The sequence below is a fragment of the Hyperolius riggenbachi genome, chromosome 7, assembly GCF_040937935.1.
Source record: "Hyperolius riggenbachi isolate aHypRig1 chromosome 7, aHypRig1.pri, whole genome shotgun sequence".
Taxonomy (NCBI): Eukaryota; Metazoa; Chordata; class Amphibia; order Anura; family Hyperoliidae; genus Hyperolius; species Hyperolius riggenbachi.
Window position 1 is genome coordinate 256,093,956 of NC_090652.1, and position 21,542 is coordinate 256,115,497.

The following is a 21,542-nucleotide window of genomic DNA, read 5'->3' on the forward strand; positions in this document are numbered from 1 at the left end:
TGACGACTCTCTTATTGGGATATGCCAGTAGGCGTCCCTCAGATCTATATTCGTCATGACGCAGTTGGGGGTTAGCAAGTTTCTCACAGAGAAGATCGATTCCATCCTGAATCTTTGATAAGTCACAAACGGGTTTAAAGGTTTTAGGTTCAAGATTAACCTGAATTTGCCTGTCGGTTTCTTTACTAGAAAAATCGTAGAGTAAAATCCCCTGCGATGTTGATCGCAAGGAACCGGAACAACCACTTTCTCCTCTATCATATCCTTTATGATGCCTTGTAAGGCCTGACGCTTTTGTTTGTCCCTTGGCAGAGGAGTGGAAACAAACCTGTTTCTTGGAAGTGATTGAAATTGGATCTTGTACCCTTGATTTACCAGACTGAGGATGAAATCGTTTCTGCTTACTTCCGTCCATTGAGAATAAAATTGTGTTAGACGACCCCCAACTCTCTCTTTGGCGTCACTTCTTCTCTTTGTTTTCTGGGTTCCGAAAAGGAAAATTCCTTTTCATTCCCTCTCTATTGATAGCCCAGGGTTTCCTTCTCTGCTGAGGTTTATCCCTGCTTTCCTGTCTATTTCTTCTGAAGAACCTTTTATTTTGTATAAATTTCTTTTTCTTTGGGAATCCCTTCTTTCTATCTCCTGTTCTCTCCAGTATCTCATCCAGCTGGGCCCCAAACAACAGGTCTCCATCAAAGGGTATGTTACACACCCTTGCTTTTGAGGCCTGACTGCCTTCCCAATTCTTTATCCATAAATTACGTCTTGCGGAATTAATTAAAGCAGAAGTGTAATGATCGCTGCTGCAGCAGCTATTGCTGGAAGTAGTGCTGCAGCTCAGGCAGTTCTGATCTATTTCCATGCAAGTTGCATAGCTTTGTCTGTCTTTCCCTGCTGTCAGCTTGTGACTGATTATCATTCACCTGTGTGGGAATCTGCATGTCTGCTCCCATTGGATGACCTCAGTATAAAGATCTGCTTCCTGCAGGGTTTCCTTGGGTTTTCATAGCTTCAGCTTAAGCCTGTCTTGCTGTCGCTTTAGCCCCCGATCGTGTTTCTTGTTAAAGATACTTTGCTGGTCTTTGCATCATATATTGGTTCATTGCCAATATATATGCATACCAGCACGTTTATTATTTTCCTTGTATTTGTGTTACGTTGATATATCAGTGTTGCTGATATATACGTACACGAACTGTTTATTTCCTGTGTTCAGTTAGTCAGTCTTCCAGCACGTTTTGGTAGTTTGCGCGTACCGTGAGCACCCGTGCTGAGCTAGTTATCCTGTTCCTGGTACCGTTTGTGGATTGCGTTCATCTCTGCGAAGAGATAACGAATCCTTCTGAATCCTGTTCTGTCACTGTTTGTGGATTGCGTTCATCTCTGCGAAGAGATAACGAATCCTTCTGAATCCTGTCCTGTTACCGTTTGTGGATTGCGTTCATCTCTGCGAAGAGATAGCGAATCCTTCTGAGCCCTGTTCCCTGTTTTGCTCCAGTGTTAGTCAGCGTTCCTGCTTATGTCATATATCGGTTCATTGCCGATATATACATATGTTAGTCAGACGTTACAAATAGTTTCATTGATAGCTGTAATTGTAATACGCTAGGAAAACATACTTATTGTATATTTATCTGTGTTATGTTCATCTATCTCAATCCTGCTATTTTCTGACTATCCTGTCCTGTCTTTGTGAGGCACGCCATCGCCGCATCGCATTGGCTGCCTCATTCCAGTCTGTCTGGTTTTGGACGCTTGCTGTCGCTAAGTAGCCGCTAGCTAGCAAGCGTTCATTCTGTCTACCTGTCCTGATCTCCTCAGTTCTGGTTTATGCGCTCAGCGCTACTTTGCGCTGAGACGTTATAACGAAAGCATTGTTTGTGGCTGTCAGATCTGCACCGGCTCTGTGCGCCACAATCTCCTATTGCAGTCAGTCCTCCCCTCCACTATACTAGGGATAGCCTGTTTCCTGGTGCTAGTGTGTGTACCTCCTCCACGCCAGCTCATGCGTTGCATGCTGACTGTGGAGAATACACCACCAAGCCTTACAAGAAGTTCTTGCATTCACTCTTATGTTTTCTGCTGCTGCGTCTGTTATGTAATCCGTAGCCTTTGACACCACATCTAATGACTCTAGGATCTCCTCTTTAGATGCTCCTCTCTCTACCTTTTCTTCAACATCCTTTACCCATAAGGCTAATACCCTGGATACACATGTTGTTGCAGCTGCTGGTCGAAAATTTGCTCCTGCTGACGTCCATGCTTTCTTAAGTGCAAACTCCACCTTCTTATCCTGTGGATCTTTAAGATATCCCAGATCTTCAAAAGCTAATTCGTTATCCTTATTAACTTGAGAGAATGCTGCATCAAGTCTAGGACATCGATCCCATACTTTGGCATCAGCTTCAGCGAATGGAAACCTCTTAATAAACCCCTTAGACATGAACAACTTTCTATCTGGGTATTTCCATTGACTAAGAATAGTATTCTTTGTAGACCTATGTACCGGAAATGTAAGTGGCTCATCCGGTTCCATTCCCTGATACAATCTATCATGTAAAGATATCTCTTCAGATTTCTTTGGTTCAATTTTTAAAGTTTTATTGATCGCCAATATCAGTTGATCAGTCTCATCAGCCGGAAATCTGAATCTAGACACTTTCTTTATTTCTGATATACTCTCCATACTCTTGGCTGAAGATATTTCAGATTCATTATCATCCTCCTCCTCCCCTTCTTCAGCCTCTTCATCTTCAGAGGAAGAAATGATAGGTCTTTTGGTGGAGGATTTACTCTTACTCTTACTCTTTGCTGGCTGTTCAGACCTTGTTTCACCAGTACAAGGTACAGGAGTTGCCAGTGCAGCCGTACTAGCGCTAGCACTAGACGTATCTGTAGGTGGGGTCATAGCAGCAGAAAAAACTTCCTTTAAGGATTTAATTGTATCAGACATTTCTTGTTTAACTGCTGTCATAATCTCCTCTTTCAGACCCCCTGATTGCTCTTGAATTAATTTTACAAAACAGGGTTGGCAAAACTGTTTAGTGTACGTATGGGCAAGCTTTGTGTCACAGAGCGGGCAACGCCTCCTAGGCCTTGAAGGGTCAGCAGACTCTGTGCCCTTTCCCGGCTCCCGCTTAGCGTCCATCCTGCTCCGCTCGCACAACGAAATGCCAAGCCATGCAGGTATCCGGCGTCTCTTCACTCACGCGACCGGAAGTGACGTCGCGTATGGGCGGAAGTCCGCTCTACGAGCGCCGCCATTGAGGGCAATCCGATTGCCAATCCCTCCGGACGCCCAGGATTGCCCCACGTCACTTCCGGCGCGCCACAGCCTCCGCCAAGAGAGAATCATGGACGCCGCTCGCGTCCTCGGAACCACCACCACCCGGGCAGCCAAGACGCATCCTAAGAAGGTAAAACAGCCGACCTTCTTACATCGGACCCCAATCCTCTCCAGGCAGGTCCACCATGCGTCGCCAACCAAAGGTCCCCAGCACACCTGGCTAGACGGACCGGCGAGTGACATAGAGTACTCTTTCCTGGAACAGGAAACGTCAACTGAGGTTAGAGGGGTTGGTTTAAAATTTATAGAGTGCTCAAGTGGAACGTTTCCTGTTCCTGGGAGGAGCCTATGTCGTCTCATGGTGGACCTGTCCTGGAGGTTACTGGAAAAATACAAAGCAGTGTAGAGAGGCCCATCTTCAAGAGCACTCGGGCTCCCAAAGGCTTTTCGAAACCTCCGTTCCAAACAAAAACGCAGCATTCAGTACCGATTAAAAATCGCAAATCGGAATTGCATGTAAAACTACATCAAAATGGCAATCGCATATAGTGTGCAAGAGGCCAGAGCCAAAAAGATGAGAAACTGAGGGAGATGGCATGTACGATGAGCTGTCCAGATGCCCACCGCTCTCCCGTTCTCCTCCTTTGCCTGATAAAGTAACGCCGGCAACCTCTTCTGGGTCGCCGGAGCTGGGCAGCATCATGCCTACGCTGGACCGGCTGCGTACACCCGACAGCACTTGAACCCAACTGGGAGCTCTCTGCGCATGACGTCAAGATGACATCATGCACAGTGCACTCCTGGCCGCAATTGCGTGCTGTATGATGCGCACAGGTGGGCTAGGGTAGGTGCGGTGCTGCCCATCTTCAGCGAGCCGGAGGGAACTTAGCAGGCAAAGGAGGTGAACGGGGGGGGAGCGGTGGTTATCAGGAAAGATCATTGTACATGCCTGTCCCCCCACATTACTAATAAGCGAGTCGGCTCCGGTATCCTTTATGGTGATTTGCTCTTGGAATTCACCCTGACTGCATGGAAAACAATACTTTACTCTGTGACTGGACACATACTTAAACTCCATGGTAACAGGTCATCGGGACAGATAGTGTCAAGACAATATATACGATCAGGGGTCTAGTCCTGGGAAAAGAAGTGAGTGGACTCACCTGGAGAACCTCGCCAAAAATGGGCGTGGTCAAGCACACCATGGGCGTGGTCATGAGTGGGGCCAAATATACATGACCTTAGCAGTGATGTAAAAGGTCTGCCAAGGAAGTTTGAGCTCTGCCGTAGTGTATCCCCCCAAAATTGATGCAATCTGACAGCATTTCACCAAAAAGACACATAATCTGGTAGAAGTTCCTCCAAAATACAGATAATATGGAAGTGGATCCCCCAAAATAGACAATGTGGCAGCAGCAGTTCCACCAACATACACATAATTTGGAAGCAGTTCCCCAAAATACGCGAAACCTGGCAGCGGATCACCCAAAATACACGTAACACCCAAAAGACATATAATCTGGCAGTAGTGGTCCCCCAAACATACACAATCTGGCAGCAGCCGTTCCCCTAACATACACATAATCTGGCAGCGGTTCCCCAAAATACATAACAGCGATTCCACAAAAATGCAGATAATCTGACAGCAGTTCCCTTTAAATAGGTACCCCCAGCATAGGTAGCCAGGTCTATAGGTGTCCCCAGTATAAGTAGCCATGAGTATAGTAGTCCCCAGTATATGTAGCCAGAGGTATAGTTGCCTAGTATATGCAGCCAGGGGTATATGTGCCCAGTATATGTAGCCAGTGGGATATGTCCCCAGTATATGTAGGCAGGTGTATATGTCCCCAGTATATGTAGGCAGGTGTATATGTCCCCAGTATATGTAGGCAGGTGTATATGTGCCCAGGTAGCCAGGTGTGCCCCCACCCGGAGGGAGCAGAGCAGGGAAGGCGAGCTATAGGGACAGCGGGGATGGGCGGACATCTCCCCCCCATCCCTCACCTTTGTGCTCCCCTTCCTGCCTCTCCCCTCCGGCGTTTTTAAGTGTTGGCCCGGCGGCGAAAGTGGGCGGAGACTTACCTCGTTCCAGTCGCATGGGAAGCTCCGCTCTGTGTGCGGCTAGAAGACCAGACTAGCTGCACACAGAGCGGAGCTTCCCATGCGACTGGAACGCAGGAAGTCTCCGCCCACTTTCGCCGCCGGGCCCGACACTTAAAAACGCCGGAGGGGAGAGGCAGGAAGGGGAGCACAAAGGTGAGGGATGGGGGGGGGGGGGGAGATGTCCGCCCATCCCCGCTGTCCCTATAGCTCGCCTTCCCTGCTCTGCCCCCCTCCACACAAGCCAGGGTAAACGGCGTTCACTTTGAAGAAAAAGTGGGTGGACGCCGTTCACCCGCGTCCACGCAGGACTCGACCCCTGTATATGTGTAAAATGTTGGCGCTATATAAATACTAAATAACGATAATATATCCCAACTAAAAAATGTCTTTGCTCCTGGTAGTTATGTCACATAAAATAGGTCTCTCCTAAAAAAAGGTACTTATCCGTTAGCCGGGCGCATCCGGCAGGTGGCGCTGTTGTTGCTAATTCCAATCATAATTACTTCACGTAATAAAACTGAATGTAAATGGCGCAGGTGGCGCTAATTGCATTCCTAGTTAAGGTAACAATATGTATATTAAAAAAAAAGTGAGATAATTAAATGACAAATAAGCCGGCGACAATGTAACAGATCAAGCCGTCGGCTTCGTGTCTCGCTCTACTCCCCCCTTGCCCTCTCTCGTATAGAGCCCTGGGGGGGGGGGGGACATGCGTGTGTCCCCAGAGTCATTTGTCGCGGCAGGGAATCCTGACTGTTTTATTGCGACAAACGACTCTGGGGGGACACGAGTAGCCTCCCCCCCGCCGGCTTATTTGTCATTTAATTATCTCACTTTTTTAATATACGTAGGCTATCATTCATAAAGCATTTCCGCATGCGGAAATGCTTAAAACAGCTGACTTTACCGCCCACGTAGCAAATTCAGCATTCATAAAGGCTCCTCCCGCATGAAAAGCTGACCTTACCGAGCAGAGCGATAAATCACCGCCTTGTGCGGTGATTATTGTAAAAAATGTAGCAAAATGTTAATTCATAAAGATCACCGCAAGCGGTGTGAGGTCGGGAAGTACCGCTCCCTCTGATGTGGCGATAACAATGCACACTTTACCGACCACACAGCAGAATCTTTATTCATAAAGGCTTTTTCCGCATGAAAAGCCGACTTTCGCGAGCAGAGTGATAAATCACCGCCTTGCGCGGTGATTATCATAGCAAAATTAACAAGTAGTCAATTTATAAAGATTAGAGGTAGCGGTATACGGACGGGTATTACCGCTACCTCTGATGTGGCGAGAAGCGTGCGGAATACAGTGCAGTGAATGGGACAGACCTCCCAAGCAGCTGCAGAGAGAACACCGCACGGAGGGATTCCGCCTGCTTCTCCTGTTTCCGCATGTCTCCCGACAGCCTAACGCCTGCCTACAGCGGAATATCTCCGCACGCCTGTCACAACTAGCAAAATTTTTATGAATTACCACCCTGAAGGCGGAAATACCGACAGCGGTGTTTCCCCGCTCGACGTTACCTTCCCGACAGCACTTTTATGAATCGAGGCCAATGTAAGTGAATGGAGACACACAGACCTCCCAGGCAGCTGCAGTAGAGCGGAACACGGAGAAATGTATCAACTCGGCTGCTTCCTCTGCTTCCGCAAGCCTACCGACAGGCTAGTTCGGGAAATCTCCGCACTACTATCGCATGTGAACACTTTTTCATGAATGCCCACCCAGAAGTCTAAAATACCGTCAGCGGAGTTTTCCCGCATTGATTCCCCTTACCGACAGCTCTTTTATGAATGATACCCCGACACGGAATATGTTGGCGCTTTATAAATCAATAATAATAATACCCATTTGCCACCCGAGCCGTTTACATTCAGTTTTGTTACGTGAAGTAATTATGATTGGAATTAGCAACAACAGCGCCACCTGCCGGATGCGCCCGGCTAACGGATAAGTACCAAAAAAAAAGGTGCAGTGACTGTATAATGTGGAAACTGAACAGCAGCTAGACGGCTGATTGGATTACACTCTCAGTATTCTAATCAAGCACTTCTGACTGCTGTCTGCCCTGCAAATTAAAGTCCTGTCCTCCTGTCAGTAATCTTCTCCTACAATCAGCCACCTTCAGCGCATTACAATAGACCCCATTCACAGCACGGAAGTGCTGCGGATTAATTACCATTGGAGGGCAGCTCTGCAGAAGCACAATCTGAGCTGTGCTATGTCTGATTGTGCTGCCTTCTCTCTGTGGACTGAGGAAGCGATCTGTCTGCGCATTGATTGATCACCCTGGTGGTAGCACTGATACTGAGTTCCCTGTTTTAGCGACAGCAAAGCTCAAATGCTAACCCTATAGCCAGCCCCGTACAGCCTCAGGTACTGTGTCGCGGAATGATGACGTCATATAACTGAGACCCCGCTGATGTTGCTGTGAGGCTGGCTGTAATGTGAAAGTTTCTCGCCGCTGGAGAGGTGAGAGCTAAGAGTATGCTTAGGGGACCACTCCACAAGACCACCAGGAAAGTCCATACTGGAGGAATGGGCAGTAAAACGCATATGGCCGGGAGGGGAAGCACAGGGAAATTCAAATGAGCTGGAGGCGGCCACTGCCTGCATTACCAGGGAAGGTGCCGGTGGCATGTACAGGGGTCACGGCACAGAGACCACTATTTGAGGACACTTTACAGGGACCACTATGGAGGGCACAGAATAGGGTACAAACAGCACAGCGACCAGTATTTGGGAACAGTCTGTCAAGGTCAATATAAAATTCTGTATAATTACACATAAGGCAGGGGTCACATGTACACAATCGCAAATGCATACTTTAAAAAAATAAATAAAAGCGTTTGTATTTTACCATTGTGGGATTTCAGATGTGTATTTATAATTGTTTTGGAGGCAATTTGAATACATTATTTGCAAATCGAATGCGATTCACAAATGCATATTTACAAATGCATATGAAGAAGTGCATGTAGTAAAATGCACCTAAAACGCAGTAGCTACGTAGAGATACATTGTGTGTGTTTTCATCTTGCAGCTAAACCAGAGCTGTGGATGCGAGGCATCAGAGCAATTTTTGGGTAACTGGAGTCGTAGTTTCATAAACTGAGGCGTCGGACGGTTTTTGTACCAACTCCACAGCCCTAGTAAGTATTAGACTAAGGAGTCAAAGTCGAGGAATCAGAGCAATTTTGGGTACCTGGAGTGGGAAGATTTTGTAGCAAATCCACAGCCCTGGGCAAAATGCATGCAATTTTTCCAAGTGTAATAATGTTTGTGGATGAGAGGTCTGAAGCAAAAAATTCCTTAATGATTGGTGACCACCTCCACTGCACCCCTCAAGCAGAGAGATCACTGTTTATGGTTGACCATGAGGTTATATAGGTTTGTAGCATTTTGGGGGTAACCAAGGCCTCTCCTTTGTCAGTCATGCATACTACATAAAGAACTATGGAAAATACATACGTTCTACCTGTATATATAATACACTATAATATGCGTACTATAATACACTGTTGTACTAGATACATCATTGTAAGGTTGTATGTAGTTGTGTTTTATGTAAAATAAATAATTATTTCTTTTCAGCCCACAATGCATAAGACCAGTGTACAGATTATTGGTATTGCATCCTGCAACAAAAGGAAACCTGTTTGCATCTGAACTGCTAAGAGGAAGCCTCCTCCATCTCTACAATGTTCCGCTGCAGTGCCGCTGTCCGCCTCTCGCTCCGGCTGCTTCACACTCGTACCGCCAGGACTGACCTTCTGCTGGAACAGCTGAAGAAATCCAGGAGCGAGTATCATGTGTTTCAGCTGGTTGGGATGAATCGGCCTGTGCTCACCATAGATCATGTGACCTGTGCAATGAATTTACTTTGGGAACTGCATAATGTAAACCCCAAGGAGCTGACAACTGCACATCTCATTAGAGATCATCCAGAATTTTTGGCACTTTGTACTGTGGCAGAAAATAATATTGATTTCATGGGTGACTGTCAACTTGTGGATATTTTATATCTTTTAGACAGGTAAGCTGTGTAATCCTTTTCTTACTATCTATTCTATCTATATATGGTTTTTTTCCCTCTAACTTCTACTACATCTCTTATATAGATTTCATATACATGCCCACTGTTCTTTGGTGCAGCAACTGGTAGTTGAAGGTTGGAGAAGATTGCAAAGGTGAGTTTATGGTGTCTGTCTTGATGATATGTATATTCTAATCATCTGTTTATGGTTTGCCATGAGTGGCTGTGCTTCGTTATTTAAACCATAATTACCCTTTCTGCAATCCTGCCTAGTGCTTCCTTTAAAGGGGATCTGAAGTGATAGGTATATGGAGGCTGCCATCTTTATTTCCATATAAACATTGTCAGTTGCCTGGCTGCTATGCTCAGCTTTGGCTTTAGTTGTTTTTTTTAGTCACACACCTGCCACAAGAATGCAGCCAGTAGAGTCAGACCAGGGCCAAAGAAATCTGATCTGCATACTCATTCTGGACTAGTGCTACCAGTGGATCAAAAGCAGAGCACCAGCACAGATGAAAATTAACTGGCGTTGTTTATTAGAGAATAAAGATGGCAGCCTCCACATTCCTCTCTCTTTGGGTTCCCTTTAAAGAGGAACTAAACACTTGCACAGGCCAGAAGGAGAACAGAGGTACATGCACCCTATATGTATTTATAATAATAATAATCTGAACGTTTGTATAGCGCTTTTCTCCTGTCTGACTCAAAGAGCTCGAGCTGCAGCCAATGGGATGCGCCCAAAAAGCAACCCTGCAGTGTTGGGGTATCTTTCCTTGAACTCCTTACTGAATTGGTATTGACTGATTGGGTGATTCAAACCCTTACCTCCTAGTCAATGACGGTGCCCTTTACCAGTACACTATCCAGCCACTGGTTAGAGAGGTTAACTTGTCTAATTCCCCCTCACCTGTTACTTATCACAACTGGAATTTGATCTCAGCTGTGTCAGCTCAAGAATCTAAGCAGTCCTCAGCAGAGCTGCTACTTTGTAAACACAGGATGTTTTCCCTATGTTTGCTTCCATGAAAGAATGAAGTAGACACACAGCATATTTATTGCAGGATTTGTATCACCTGTAACAAAAAAATGTTTTTCTTTAAAGAGAACCCGAGGTGGCATATTATAATCCTAATAGGACCCAGAGGCATGTCATGTGCACAAAGACATGCCTCTGCGTCACTGTACCGCCGCTGCCAGCTCCCCTGCACCACGCTGCTCCCCCTTAAAAGAGAACCCGAGGTGGGGTTCTTACAACGCAATCCCCATACAGAGGCTGGGACTGCCTATAGAGCCCAGCCTCTGTTGCTATTTAGCTGTCCCCAAAGCCCCCCTTGCGCGCTGTGCGGGCTATGTTTACCTCACTAATGTCAGTCTCCGCTCTCCCCGCCTCCTGAATCGCTCCGGTCCCGCCCACATCCCTTCCCTCCAATCAGCGGGGAGGGAAGGGACGTGGGTGGGGACCGGAGCGATTCAGGAGGCGGGGGAGAGCGGAGACTGACATTAGAGAGATAAACATAGCCCGCACAGCGCGGCTGTGATTAATGGGGTCTCACAGCGCGCAGGGGGGGGCTTTGGAGGAAGCTAAATAGCAACAGAGGCTGGGCTCTATAGGCAGACCCAGCCTCTGTATGGGGATTGCGTTGTAAGAACCCCACCTCGGGTTCTCTTTAAAAGATTGCTAGCCTAGCGGCAATCCGTTTGTCGTTAGCTGGCTTTATTTATATGAGGCTGTCAGTCAGCCTTGTAGCATCTCCCTCTGATAACACGCTCCCCCCCCCCCCCCACCGCTCTCCGCCTCTGTTTGCTTCCTCCAATAGGAAGCCAAGCCGTGACCCAGAAGTATATTTACCTACTGCGATCCAGCGCCTGCACAGTAGAGCAAATGCGATCGGGCTTGGCTATTTCCACCTGAGCCCGAACGGAAAGCTGCTACTGCGCCGGAGCCGGTGAAGGCTTGTCAGCTGTGGTTTCAGAGGAGCCGTAGATGTAACTGAGGGAGAGAGGGGGACGGCGGAGCCTCATTTGGATCCAGAGGCTTCCCCCTCCTGAGAGTATTCCCCAGGTGGGTTTTTTACTGCAGTGTCTAAGTACAATTAGCTGCAGTATAATCATAGAAATGTATGTGTTCTCAAATGAATCGCCTTTAAGTTCATACATACATGCACACAACACAACCTCATCCACCACCTTACTGTAGTGGGAACAATAAGCATATGTATGCTTTTTTTTTTTATTTTACTTTTTTTTTTTTTTTTTTTTTTATGTGCTTATTTTTCCCATTGCATTGAGATGGTGGATGAGGTTGTGTTGTGCATGTATGAACATTTCTGCACATTGAGATGATGTATTTGCGTGTGCAGGCAATCTTATGATAGCTCAACTATTGTGTGGATCACTATTTGCACTTTAATACAAACCTATTCAATGTTACTATCTAAAGTCTTGATATACTGTAAAAGCACAGTACATCTACTGGATGTGCGTCATGTCAAATTTTTTTTTTTTTTTTTTTTTGAAGCATATTATTTCTGCACTCAGCACCGGAGCTGGGCGCTGTCATAGCACTAGTACCATGCTGCGCTCCCCGCACGAGTCAAGGGGCCCATACACTCAGCCGATTTTCTGACCGATTGATCGAAATTGATCGATTGCAAATCGGTTGTCCAATCGACCGATCGACGTCCGATTTCGATGGATTATTTATCGAACTGGCAGGGTGGAAAATCTAGGTCGATCTGATGAGATGGCTTATCATTTTGCATTGGCCCTAATGGAAATCTGATGGCAAAAAAATGCCATCAGATCGAATTTCAATAGATTTCAAACTAAAATCTATTGGCATTCTATCCTGGTAAAAAATGTTCTAAAAACACATCAGATAGATCATCAGATGCATTTCTTATGTATTTGCTGCCAATCTGACGAGTGTATGGGCACCTTAATTTGGGGATTCGGCAATCACCACACCCCGAATTACACATCCCTCCGACATCCTACAACTCCGAGGGGGAATAGAATTGAGTGAAGGGTGAGCCGAATGATGACTCGCCCTGCACCCAGCTCACTGGTGGTGCCATAATACGTACGCTGTTTTTTTTCTCTTTAACGCTGCAGAATTGTATTTAATCTGAGTGTAGGGACTATATATCACATTTCTGTGAAATCTTCTCCAGAAGTCACAAAAGCAACTGTTATGGCATAAGATCCTTGTTAAGCTACACAAAAACAAAAAGATTTGGGTGAACCCAGATAGAGCAATGATTCTGTTAGTTACAGTGAAATCTTCCAACACTAAAACCCTCAGGCCGATTTCACACTGCGGACTGGCAGTAGCTGTGTGTTACCCAGAGGCCGCACGGCCAAAAACAGGCCTTCGGGGGATTATCGCGTACTAACATCTGGCCAAGCAGGAAGTGGTGCTCACTTCCTCTTTCGCATCGATGACATGCACATTAGTGTATTGCTAAAATACACTTCTGCGTTTGCGTGACGCATAAAACTGTGGCGGGTTGTTATAAATAAGTGCTTCGCCATAGACTTGCATGACTGCCTGTCCGTCGCAGGAGCTGCATGGTAACATAGGTACCGCATTAGATACGGTACTTCCGGCACAGCAACACCGCTGGTAGTATGAACTACCCCATAGACTTTAATTGCCCTGCGTTAGGCTGCGGTGAAAATGCGTCAATGTGAAATACTCTTATTTCCACCAACTTTTCAAAAGTAAAGTGATGGTTAATTTGTTTTACTTTATGCAATGCAGTACAGGCAGTCCCCTACTTACAAACCGGTTTCATTCTGGGAGTTTTTGCAAGTTGGGTTCTGTGTTAAAGGAAACCAGAGCTGAATAAGAGTTTTATACATACCTGGGGCTTCCTCCAGCCCCATCCGCACGGATCGCTCCCACGGCGCCATCCACAGCCTTCTTCCTCTTCGGTATCAGGACCCGACAATTCAGCCAGTCGGGGCCAGTCTACACAGAATTGTGCCCTCTACGTATCTCTCCGGCGGTTCCTGGAGAGATGCGTAAATAGCGGACTTCACTACTACCAATGTTGATCTACCGATATACCCAATGTTGTGTATATTCATCTTTCGCCAAAAATGTATGTGATGATGTAAAATGGTTTTTAGGTGAATGTTGATTATCTTCAAAATTTTGTTTCAGATTTCTAGAATCTATAGAAATGTTTATGTTCTAAACTAAAATATTCTCTTTTTACTCAGGCTGGACCTCCCTGCATTAGCGAGTTTTGCTGCTTACTTGAAAAAGCAAAATATGACCACCAGCCCACTTATGGGGCAGATAGCCAGTGTTGTGGTGTTGTATGTGGATGAAGTTGAAGATCCAGTGTAAGTACTTAATTCCGCTAATAATGTATTAGAGTGAGTAGCAAATCCTTTTCCCATGATGTTGATTAGCATTCCCCCATGAGTCAGAAGTTGACAAAAGCAAATCAAAGCTTGTAGTAGTTGATCCATTTAAATCGAAGCCGAGCGGAAGGTCAGGTTCAAACTACCACTGAAAAGAGGGAAGCCTCAGGGTCCTAATTAGGCTTCCCTCGGTGGTCCGCAGTACCCTTGTTGCTTAGCACAGCCCCCCTCTATATCAGGGGCCGCGTGGCTCTGCATTCATGGCCTTGCTTTAGAAGCTCGAGTCCGCATGTGCAGTAGCATGGAGCACGAGGCTCTGTGCTACTGCGCACGCGCAGTGGGCCCGAGCGTCTACTGCACATCCATGAATGCGGAAGAGGAGCCGTACGGCCCCGATAAGATTAGCGACGATTGCTACTCTGTAGAGGGGGGGGGGGTGCAGCAGACCAGAGGTAAGCCTCAATAGGATCTTGAGGTGCTTCCCTTTCTTTAGGTAAGTATCGGATTTTGTACCACAACTGCGGCTCAGGTACACTTTAACCAGCAGCTGTTAATTATTTTGTAATTTCCCAGTTCCTCCTCCAAGGCAAATCTAAATTAACTTGTTTCCCTCTTCCCTGCCTCATTTACTTTAAGTAAAGCGCCAGTTTATCCATTCATATAGGTGGAGTGTTCCACCTTTTTTTTTTTTGTTTGATACTTGGAATATACACACTGTAATAACACAGAAAGATAATGTTATCTCCACTTCTGATGTGGATCATAAGCTGAAGGAGTTTTCCACTGCAGAACAAAGTGCTGTGGTTAACTGTTTGAATGCTGTTCTGCTACAATTTTTTCTTTGTACTGGTAGGTTTAAGGCTTTAACCACCCTGGCGTTACAATTATTGCGGCCATGCGCCGCGGTTGGCTTTAAAAAAAACAAAAAAGTTATTTTTGTTTAGTGTAGCTAGCACTAGGCCAGCTACACTCGCCCCCCCCCAAGTCCCCCGGCACTGTAGACCCCCTCCGCTCGCCACAGGCGATAAATACCTGGACGAGATCCCGCGATAGCCAAGACTTCCGCCATAGCTTCAGGCTTTGCCGTGGCGACAGTCGAACATGACGTCATGAGCAGTTACGATCGCCGCCATAGTAACCCCTGGAGGCTATGGAGAGGCTGTGCTGGCGCGGGCTCTGGGGGGGGGTTAAGCAAAAACAGTGGCGATCGGGGGATCAGAGCGGGCCAGTGGCGATCGGAGGGGTGATGTAGGTAGCCAAGTGCTAGCTACACCCCCTCCGAAAATTTGGTGCAGAACGACCCTCCAGGGGCTGAGCAATCCACCGCGTCTGTAATGGACGAGCTGAGCTCGTCATCACCGCCAAGGTGGTTAAGTGATCTTTTAGCGCAAAGAAGAAATGCTGACTTTCAGACTACTTTAAACTTTCTATCCCCCCCCCCCCCCTCAAAAAAAAAAATGGTAGCAGAACAGCATTCAAACAGTTAAAGGATTCCAGAGCTAAAAGCAATTGGAAAAATGGGGAAGCAGGCATGTATGGAAAGTGGTCCTTATGCCCACCACTACCCTGTTCTCCTACCCCCCTCATTTGTCACCTAAATACCCCCTTGTAGCCTCCTCCGGGTCGGCAAGTCACTCAGCAGTGCACAGGTGCTGGCCGTGCTGCGGACATCCTAAATTGCGTGGTTGGGAATGCTCTGTGTATGCGCACAATGTAGTGGTTACGTAACGTGCAGTGTGCTCCCAGCCACGTGCAGCTGAGCCAGCGCCTGAGCAGTGCTGCATGACTCGCTGACCCAGAGGAGGCTGCAGGGGAAAATTGAGGGGGGCAAAGGAGAATGGGGGAGTGGTGGGCATGAGGACAGCTTCCCATACATGCCTGCTTCCCCCTTTTTTCAATTGCTTTCGGCTCTGGTATCCTTTACACATAGTGCTTTCTTCTTCAGTTAGGAGCTTACTGCCGAAGTTTGAGAAGTTAGATAACATCTTTTATGTTAGCTTAGCAGCTATACAGCTACTGTTTGTAAACCTTGCTCTGCAGTGTATCAGCTTGCGGATAGCAAAAGGTAAAAATAGCAGAGAACCCTCACTGGGTACATTAAAATATATAAATACAGCAGCTGTGCAATAAAATGCAATGACAGCTTTCATAGCAGATAAACTGTACTTTGGGAACTTGTAATTTGTAAATGGACAATAATACTTGTGCATGAAAGCAAATATGATAAATAGGAAAACATGCTTTTATGGAATAAGTTTAATCCCGCTTTAATGTATATCAGTCATACTAAAAGTAAAAGCTATACATATAACAATTACATATGTAATCGTATGGAATTTTCTCCTGAGAAGATCACAAATGGAACTTTTTCGGTGAAAAAAAGGTCTATGCTTGAGGTAAACAACCCTGTGACTGGCCTTTCAGTGTAGGGCCCTGTTTTGTTTACCTCCTTAATGGAAGTTCCCCATGTAAAAATACAGATTAGGTTAACTGGTTCTGGCCCGCACTAATTGAAATCTACGCCTTGTTTGGAACCTGTTATCCCTGCCAGGGTGTAGATTTCAATTAGTTTATTACTGCTGATCGTGCCGCTCCCTCGCCGCTGCAGCTCACTTGCCCTGCTGTCGGTATGACAGCAGAGCTCCATGAGCTGGACAGCAGACTATTTCATTGGCTCCTGACCCTGTGAGGCAATCTCATTGGCTCACATTGATCACATAGAAGCCGATGACTGGGTCACAGAGCTCTGCTGTAATAGAGATGGCAGAGGGAGTAGGCTTTAGTGACGGGTGAACGGCGACAGCGGCGATTCCGTGCGGCGAGACATCAGTAAGCCTGGTTTTCGGTACCAGCAGTCTCTGGTCCTTAAAGGACCTCTGTCGTGAAAAACTTAAAATTTAAAATATATGTAAACATATACAATTAAGACATACGTTCCTTCCAGAGTAACATGAGCCATAAAGTACTTTTCTCCTATGTTGCTGGCACTTACAGTAGGTAGTAGAAATGTGACAGAACCAACAGGGTTTGCACTAGCCCATCTCCTCGGGGGGGGGGGGGGGGGGGGGGGTGTTCACAGGGATTTCTTTATTTTCAAAATGCACTTAGTGAATGGCAGTTTCTCCGTCCAACTGCCATAAAAAGTGTACGGTGAGCAGGGAGGCTGGTCAGCATCTTCATATAAATCTTTTTCAGGAAATGTCTTAAAAAAGAATAAAGGCCATGCTGAGAATCCCCTATGGAGAGATGCACTAGCCCAAAACCTGTCGGTAATGTCAGAATTCTACTACTTACTGTAAGTGTAAGCAACATAGGAGAGAAGTAATTTATGGCTCATTTTACTCAGGAAGAAGCGTACTTCTTATTTGTATGTGTTTTAAATTTTAAGATTTTCGCGACAGTTCCTCTGCCAGAGACTGATGGTACTAAAGTGGTTGATTAGGACTGTCATTGTTGGCTCTTTTTGAAAGGAGGGGCTGAAGCAAACATTCTGATTTCTGCAGGCCAATCACAGTTTTTGTGCCATTGTAAGTTTTGTTTGTTTATGATTTACTATAAGTACCGTCCATAGTTTGAAGCTAGGTTTGCAGTGGGAGCTGCATGGTGTTCCTTGTAAAATCAGGAACGCAATGGAATTAAAAAGTTGCACTACACGTAAGGCGGCCTTTGCGTTCCATACAGTCACTGAAAAGTATGCTTCACTGCCACTGTTAATGCACACTTCATGCGGTAACGCACTGCGTTGGGATACTGTTGTACTTTGGAATGCATCGGATGCACTCTGAGCGTTGTGTAGACTTAAAGGGAACCTTAACTGAGAGGGAAATGGATCTTTCCTTTTAAACAATACCTGTTACCTGGCTGTCCTGCTGATCTCTTTGGCTGCAGTAGTGAGTGAATCACACACCTGAAACAAGCATGCAGCTAATCCAGTCTGACTTCAGTCAGAGCACCTGATCTGCATGCTTGTTGAGGGGCTGTCGCTAAAAGTATTAGAGACACAGGATCAGCAGGGGAGTCAGGAAACTGGTATTATTTTAAAAGGAAAAATCCATATCCTTCTCAGCAGGGCTGTGGAGTCTGAGTTGGAGTCGGGGCAATTTTGGGCACCCGGAGTCGGAGTCATGGTTTCATAAACTGAGGAGTTGGAGTCGGAAGATTTTTATACCGACTCCACAGTCCTGCTTCTCAGTTTAGGTTCCCTTTAAGCTAAGTACACACATGAGATAAGTCTTTGGAAAATGAAAGACCAAAGACCAATTTTACCCACCTCCCATGTAGTGGGCATGGAGAGCCAACAGATTTTGAATACTAAAACTGGGTACACATTAGATCATCTTTGATAAGTGAAAGATCAAAGGTAAATCTGCAGATAATCTTTGTAAAAAAAACAAAAAAAAACACCACAACAAAGTTTACAAAACATCTCAAAAGGTGCCAGACCAAAGATATTTATCTTTCGATATTTCAGATCCATCCTGCTGGATCTTATCTGCAGATGATTGTCCGTTAAACAAGGTGTGTATGTGATCTGCGGATATCATAGACTATGAAAGCATTTTGCAGGAACTGATCTTTTACATGTGTACAACATCGTTTTCAAACCTTCGTGACAAACCTTTGTGACAGATACATTCCTCAGTTTGCAAAGATTTTTATCTGATGGGCGTACTCAGCTTGAGAATAGACTGTGTAGGAACTGTATGCTCTCATACTACATGGAGGGTGGTAAAATCTGGTCTTTGATCTTTCATTTTCCAAAGATGTTTCTAGTGCAGTGCGACTTTCTGCATTAAAGGAATACTGTAGGGGGTCGGGGTAAAATGAGTTGAACTTACCCGGGGCTTCTAATGGTCCCCCGCAGACATGATGTGCCCGCGCAGCCACTCACCGATGCTCCGGCCCCGCCTCCGGTTTACTTCTGGAATTTCAGACTGTAAAGTCTGAAAACTACTGCCCTGCGTTGCCGTGTCCTCGCTCCCGCTGTTTTACACCAGGAGCGTACTGCTCAGGCACAGACCATGCTGGGCCTGCACAATACACTCTTGGTGACATCAGCGGGAGCGAGGACATGGCAACGCAGGGCAGTAGTTTTCAGACTTTACAGTCTGAAATTCCAGAAGTGAACCGGAGGCGGGGCCGGAGCATCGGTGAGTGGCTGCGCGGGCACAGGATGTCTGCGGGGGGCCATTAGAAGCCCTAGGTAAGATCAACTCATTTTCCCCTGACCCCCCTACAATGTTCCTTTTAAGATGCCTCCATAAAGTTGCACCGCAATTTCCTATTGTGAATGGAGCCTAACACCTCATCTGCATCAATACCAGTGTGACATCCCATTTCTCTCCTTTCTTCACAGGATGCTTTCCAGTCTCGCGGACAGCTTGTATGCTGTGAGCTCTCCCAGTCTGAAGCAAAAGCTGATTGAAAAGACAGAGGCCACCTTGGACAAACTAGATGTTTCTCATTTAGGGAATGCTCTGAACCTCATAGAAGGTTTCCAAAAGGACAGATATGATTATGTTTCCTTGCTAGGGAAGTGTGACAAGTTATTCCAGAAACATACCAGTTCCTTGGATCCACAGACCATATGCCGTATTGTTAGAGTGTTTCACCAACTGGATTTCAACAACTCTGAGCTCCTTGTTGGGGCAAAGGCAAAGCTGCTAGATGAGGTGGAGCTCTGTGAGCATCCGGGCTTCTTTGCAGAGCTCTTTGTGGTCCTGCACCCCATAGTAGCACAAGACACCAGAAAAGGGTAAGTTTCATGGATACTGAAGTAAACATCTTTATATGTATTGACTGGTCCTTAAAGAAAAATAAAATAAAATAGTGCCCCTGGGGGTACTTACTTCGAGGGTGGGGGCACTGGATCTTATCAAGGCTTCCTCCGTCGTCCTCTGTCCCACAGTGGTCTCGGTGGGCCCCTCCGAATGGCGGGGATGTAATTATTATTTTCCATTCCCGGCTCCAGCGCAGTAGTGGCTCTTGGCTCGGGATCAGGCAGAAATAGCTGATCCCAGTCGACCCGACTGGGATTGGCTATTTCTGCCTGATCCAGAGCCAAAAGCCACTACTGCGCTAGAGCCGGGAATGAAAAATAATTACATCCCCGCCATTCGGAGGGGCCCACCGAGACCACTGTGGGACGGAGGACACTACTGCGCAGGTGCAAGTCGTCAGCGCAGTAGGGTGGACCCGATTGGGATCGGCAATCTCCGCCTTAGCCCCTCGGGGAGCCGCTACTGCACTTGTGCTGGAGCCAGGGAAGGTAAATTTTGCAGGCGCTACAGCTTGACAAATTGTCGGCTTTGGCTTCGGAGGGGTCCAGCGAGACCACTGTGGAACGGAGGAGGATGGAGGAAGCCTTGATGGGATCCAGAGGCTTCTCCCTCTCGAGGTAAGTAAAATTGCTTATTTTTTACAATAATAATTTATGCATTTAGCCAGTGTTTGCTCATTGTAAAATCTTTCCTCTACCTAATCTACTTTCTGAAATGTATCACAGGTGGCAACATCTCTGTAATATGTGTAAACTTCTTTTCTTTGTCAAGCCTTGTCGAGCCGAAGAGGAATGCACTGTCTCTGTTGTGATAGGGAGAAGTTATGCATGCCCCTCCATTTCCCCTGCAGGCTCTCCTGTGTCTGTATGAGTCAAGGCAATGTCTCTGCTCACAGCCAGCTTCTCTGCAAGGCTCCTGGAGCTGAGTTATTTCAAACAGCTGTGAGTGCAGAGAGATCAGTGCTGAGCCCAGACAAGAAGCTAAGGCAACACATGGGAGTAACATTCCAGCAATCAAGTCACATTTGAGAGGAGCCTCTGCAAACAGGCATTTGCTCTGATGATGTATTTCCTGTTTGGCGGCCATCTTCGTTGTTTACAAAAACTATGAATAAAACAGTGATTTTATCTCCAAGAAAGCAGCGGGGAGCGGCGAAAATGTCACAGAGGAGGTTAGGAGAAGACGACAGCCCAATCCTGCCCCCTTGTGGCTCTGCTTTGCTGCTTCGAGGATAAATCGCAGCAAAGCAGAGCCAGAAGGGGTAGACTTGGGCTTGAACAGACATCACAGAAGACTGATTCAGCTATAATCATTCCTGGAAGCTAGACTGAATGTTAAGGGATTCTTATCAGGGCTGATAACAGGCAGATTTAGCAGGGAAAAATGAAACAGAGAGCAGGGTAGGTGTTTACTGTCATGTTCCCATTGATATATATATAGTAAAATACATGAGGTGCTTCGTCTCTGATTCCCTTTAAAGGGAAGGTTCAGGGACTATAAAAAAAAAAAAAAATGTACATCCACTTACCTGGGGCTTCCTCCAGCCCGTGGCAGGCAGGAGGTGCCCTCGGCGCCGCTCCGCAGGCTCCCGGTAGTCTCCGGTGGCGCGCCTGGCCAGGTCGGGCTTCTTCTGCGCTCCAATCTGCGTCTCACTGGTGCGCGCTGACGTCATCGGACGTCCTCCGGGCTGTACTGCGCAGGCTCAGAACTACTGAGCCTGCGCAGTACAGCCCGGAGGACGTCCGTTGACGTCAGCGCGCACCAGTGAGACGCAGATTGGAGCGCAGAAGAAGCCTGGCCGCCGGCCTGGCCAGGTCGGACGCGCCACCGGAGACCACCGGGAGCCTGCGGAGCGGCGCCGAGGGGCCCTCCTGCCTGCCACGGGCTGGAGGAAGCCCCAGGTAAGTGAATGTGGATTTTTATTTATTTTTTATAGTCCCTGAACCTTCCCTTTAAGCA

The 21,542-nt window shown here is 46.7% G+C and overlaps 1 protein-coding gene across 1 annotated transcript in view; it reads left to right on the top strand.

Annotated features, from left to right (window-relative positions):
- Positions 1–7,786: 7,786 nt before the first annotated feature.
- Positions 7,787–21,542, top strand: part of LOC137524974 (FAST kinase domain-containing protein 1, mitochondrial-like) — a 109,081-nt gene continuing 95,325 nt past the window's right edge. The window contains exons 1-5 of the mRNA XM_068245565.1: positions 7,787–7,865; positions 8,988–9,429; positions 9,515–9,583; positions 13,657–13,782; positions 19,160–19,558. Of these exons, the coding sequence (XP_068101666.1) occupies positions 9,095–9,429; positions 9,515–9,583; positions 13,657–13,782; positions 19,160–19,558 (929 nt within the window). The 5' untranslated portion in view covers positions 7,787–7,865; positions 8,988–9,094. The remainder of the gene's footprint in view (positions 7,866–8,987; positions 9,430–9,514; positions 9,584–13,656; positions 13,783–19,159; positions 19,559–21,542) is intronic.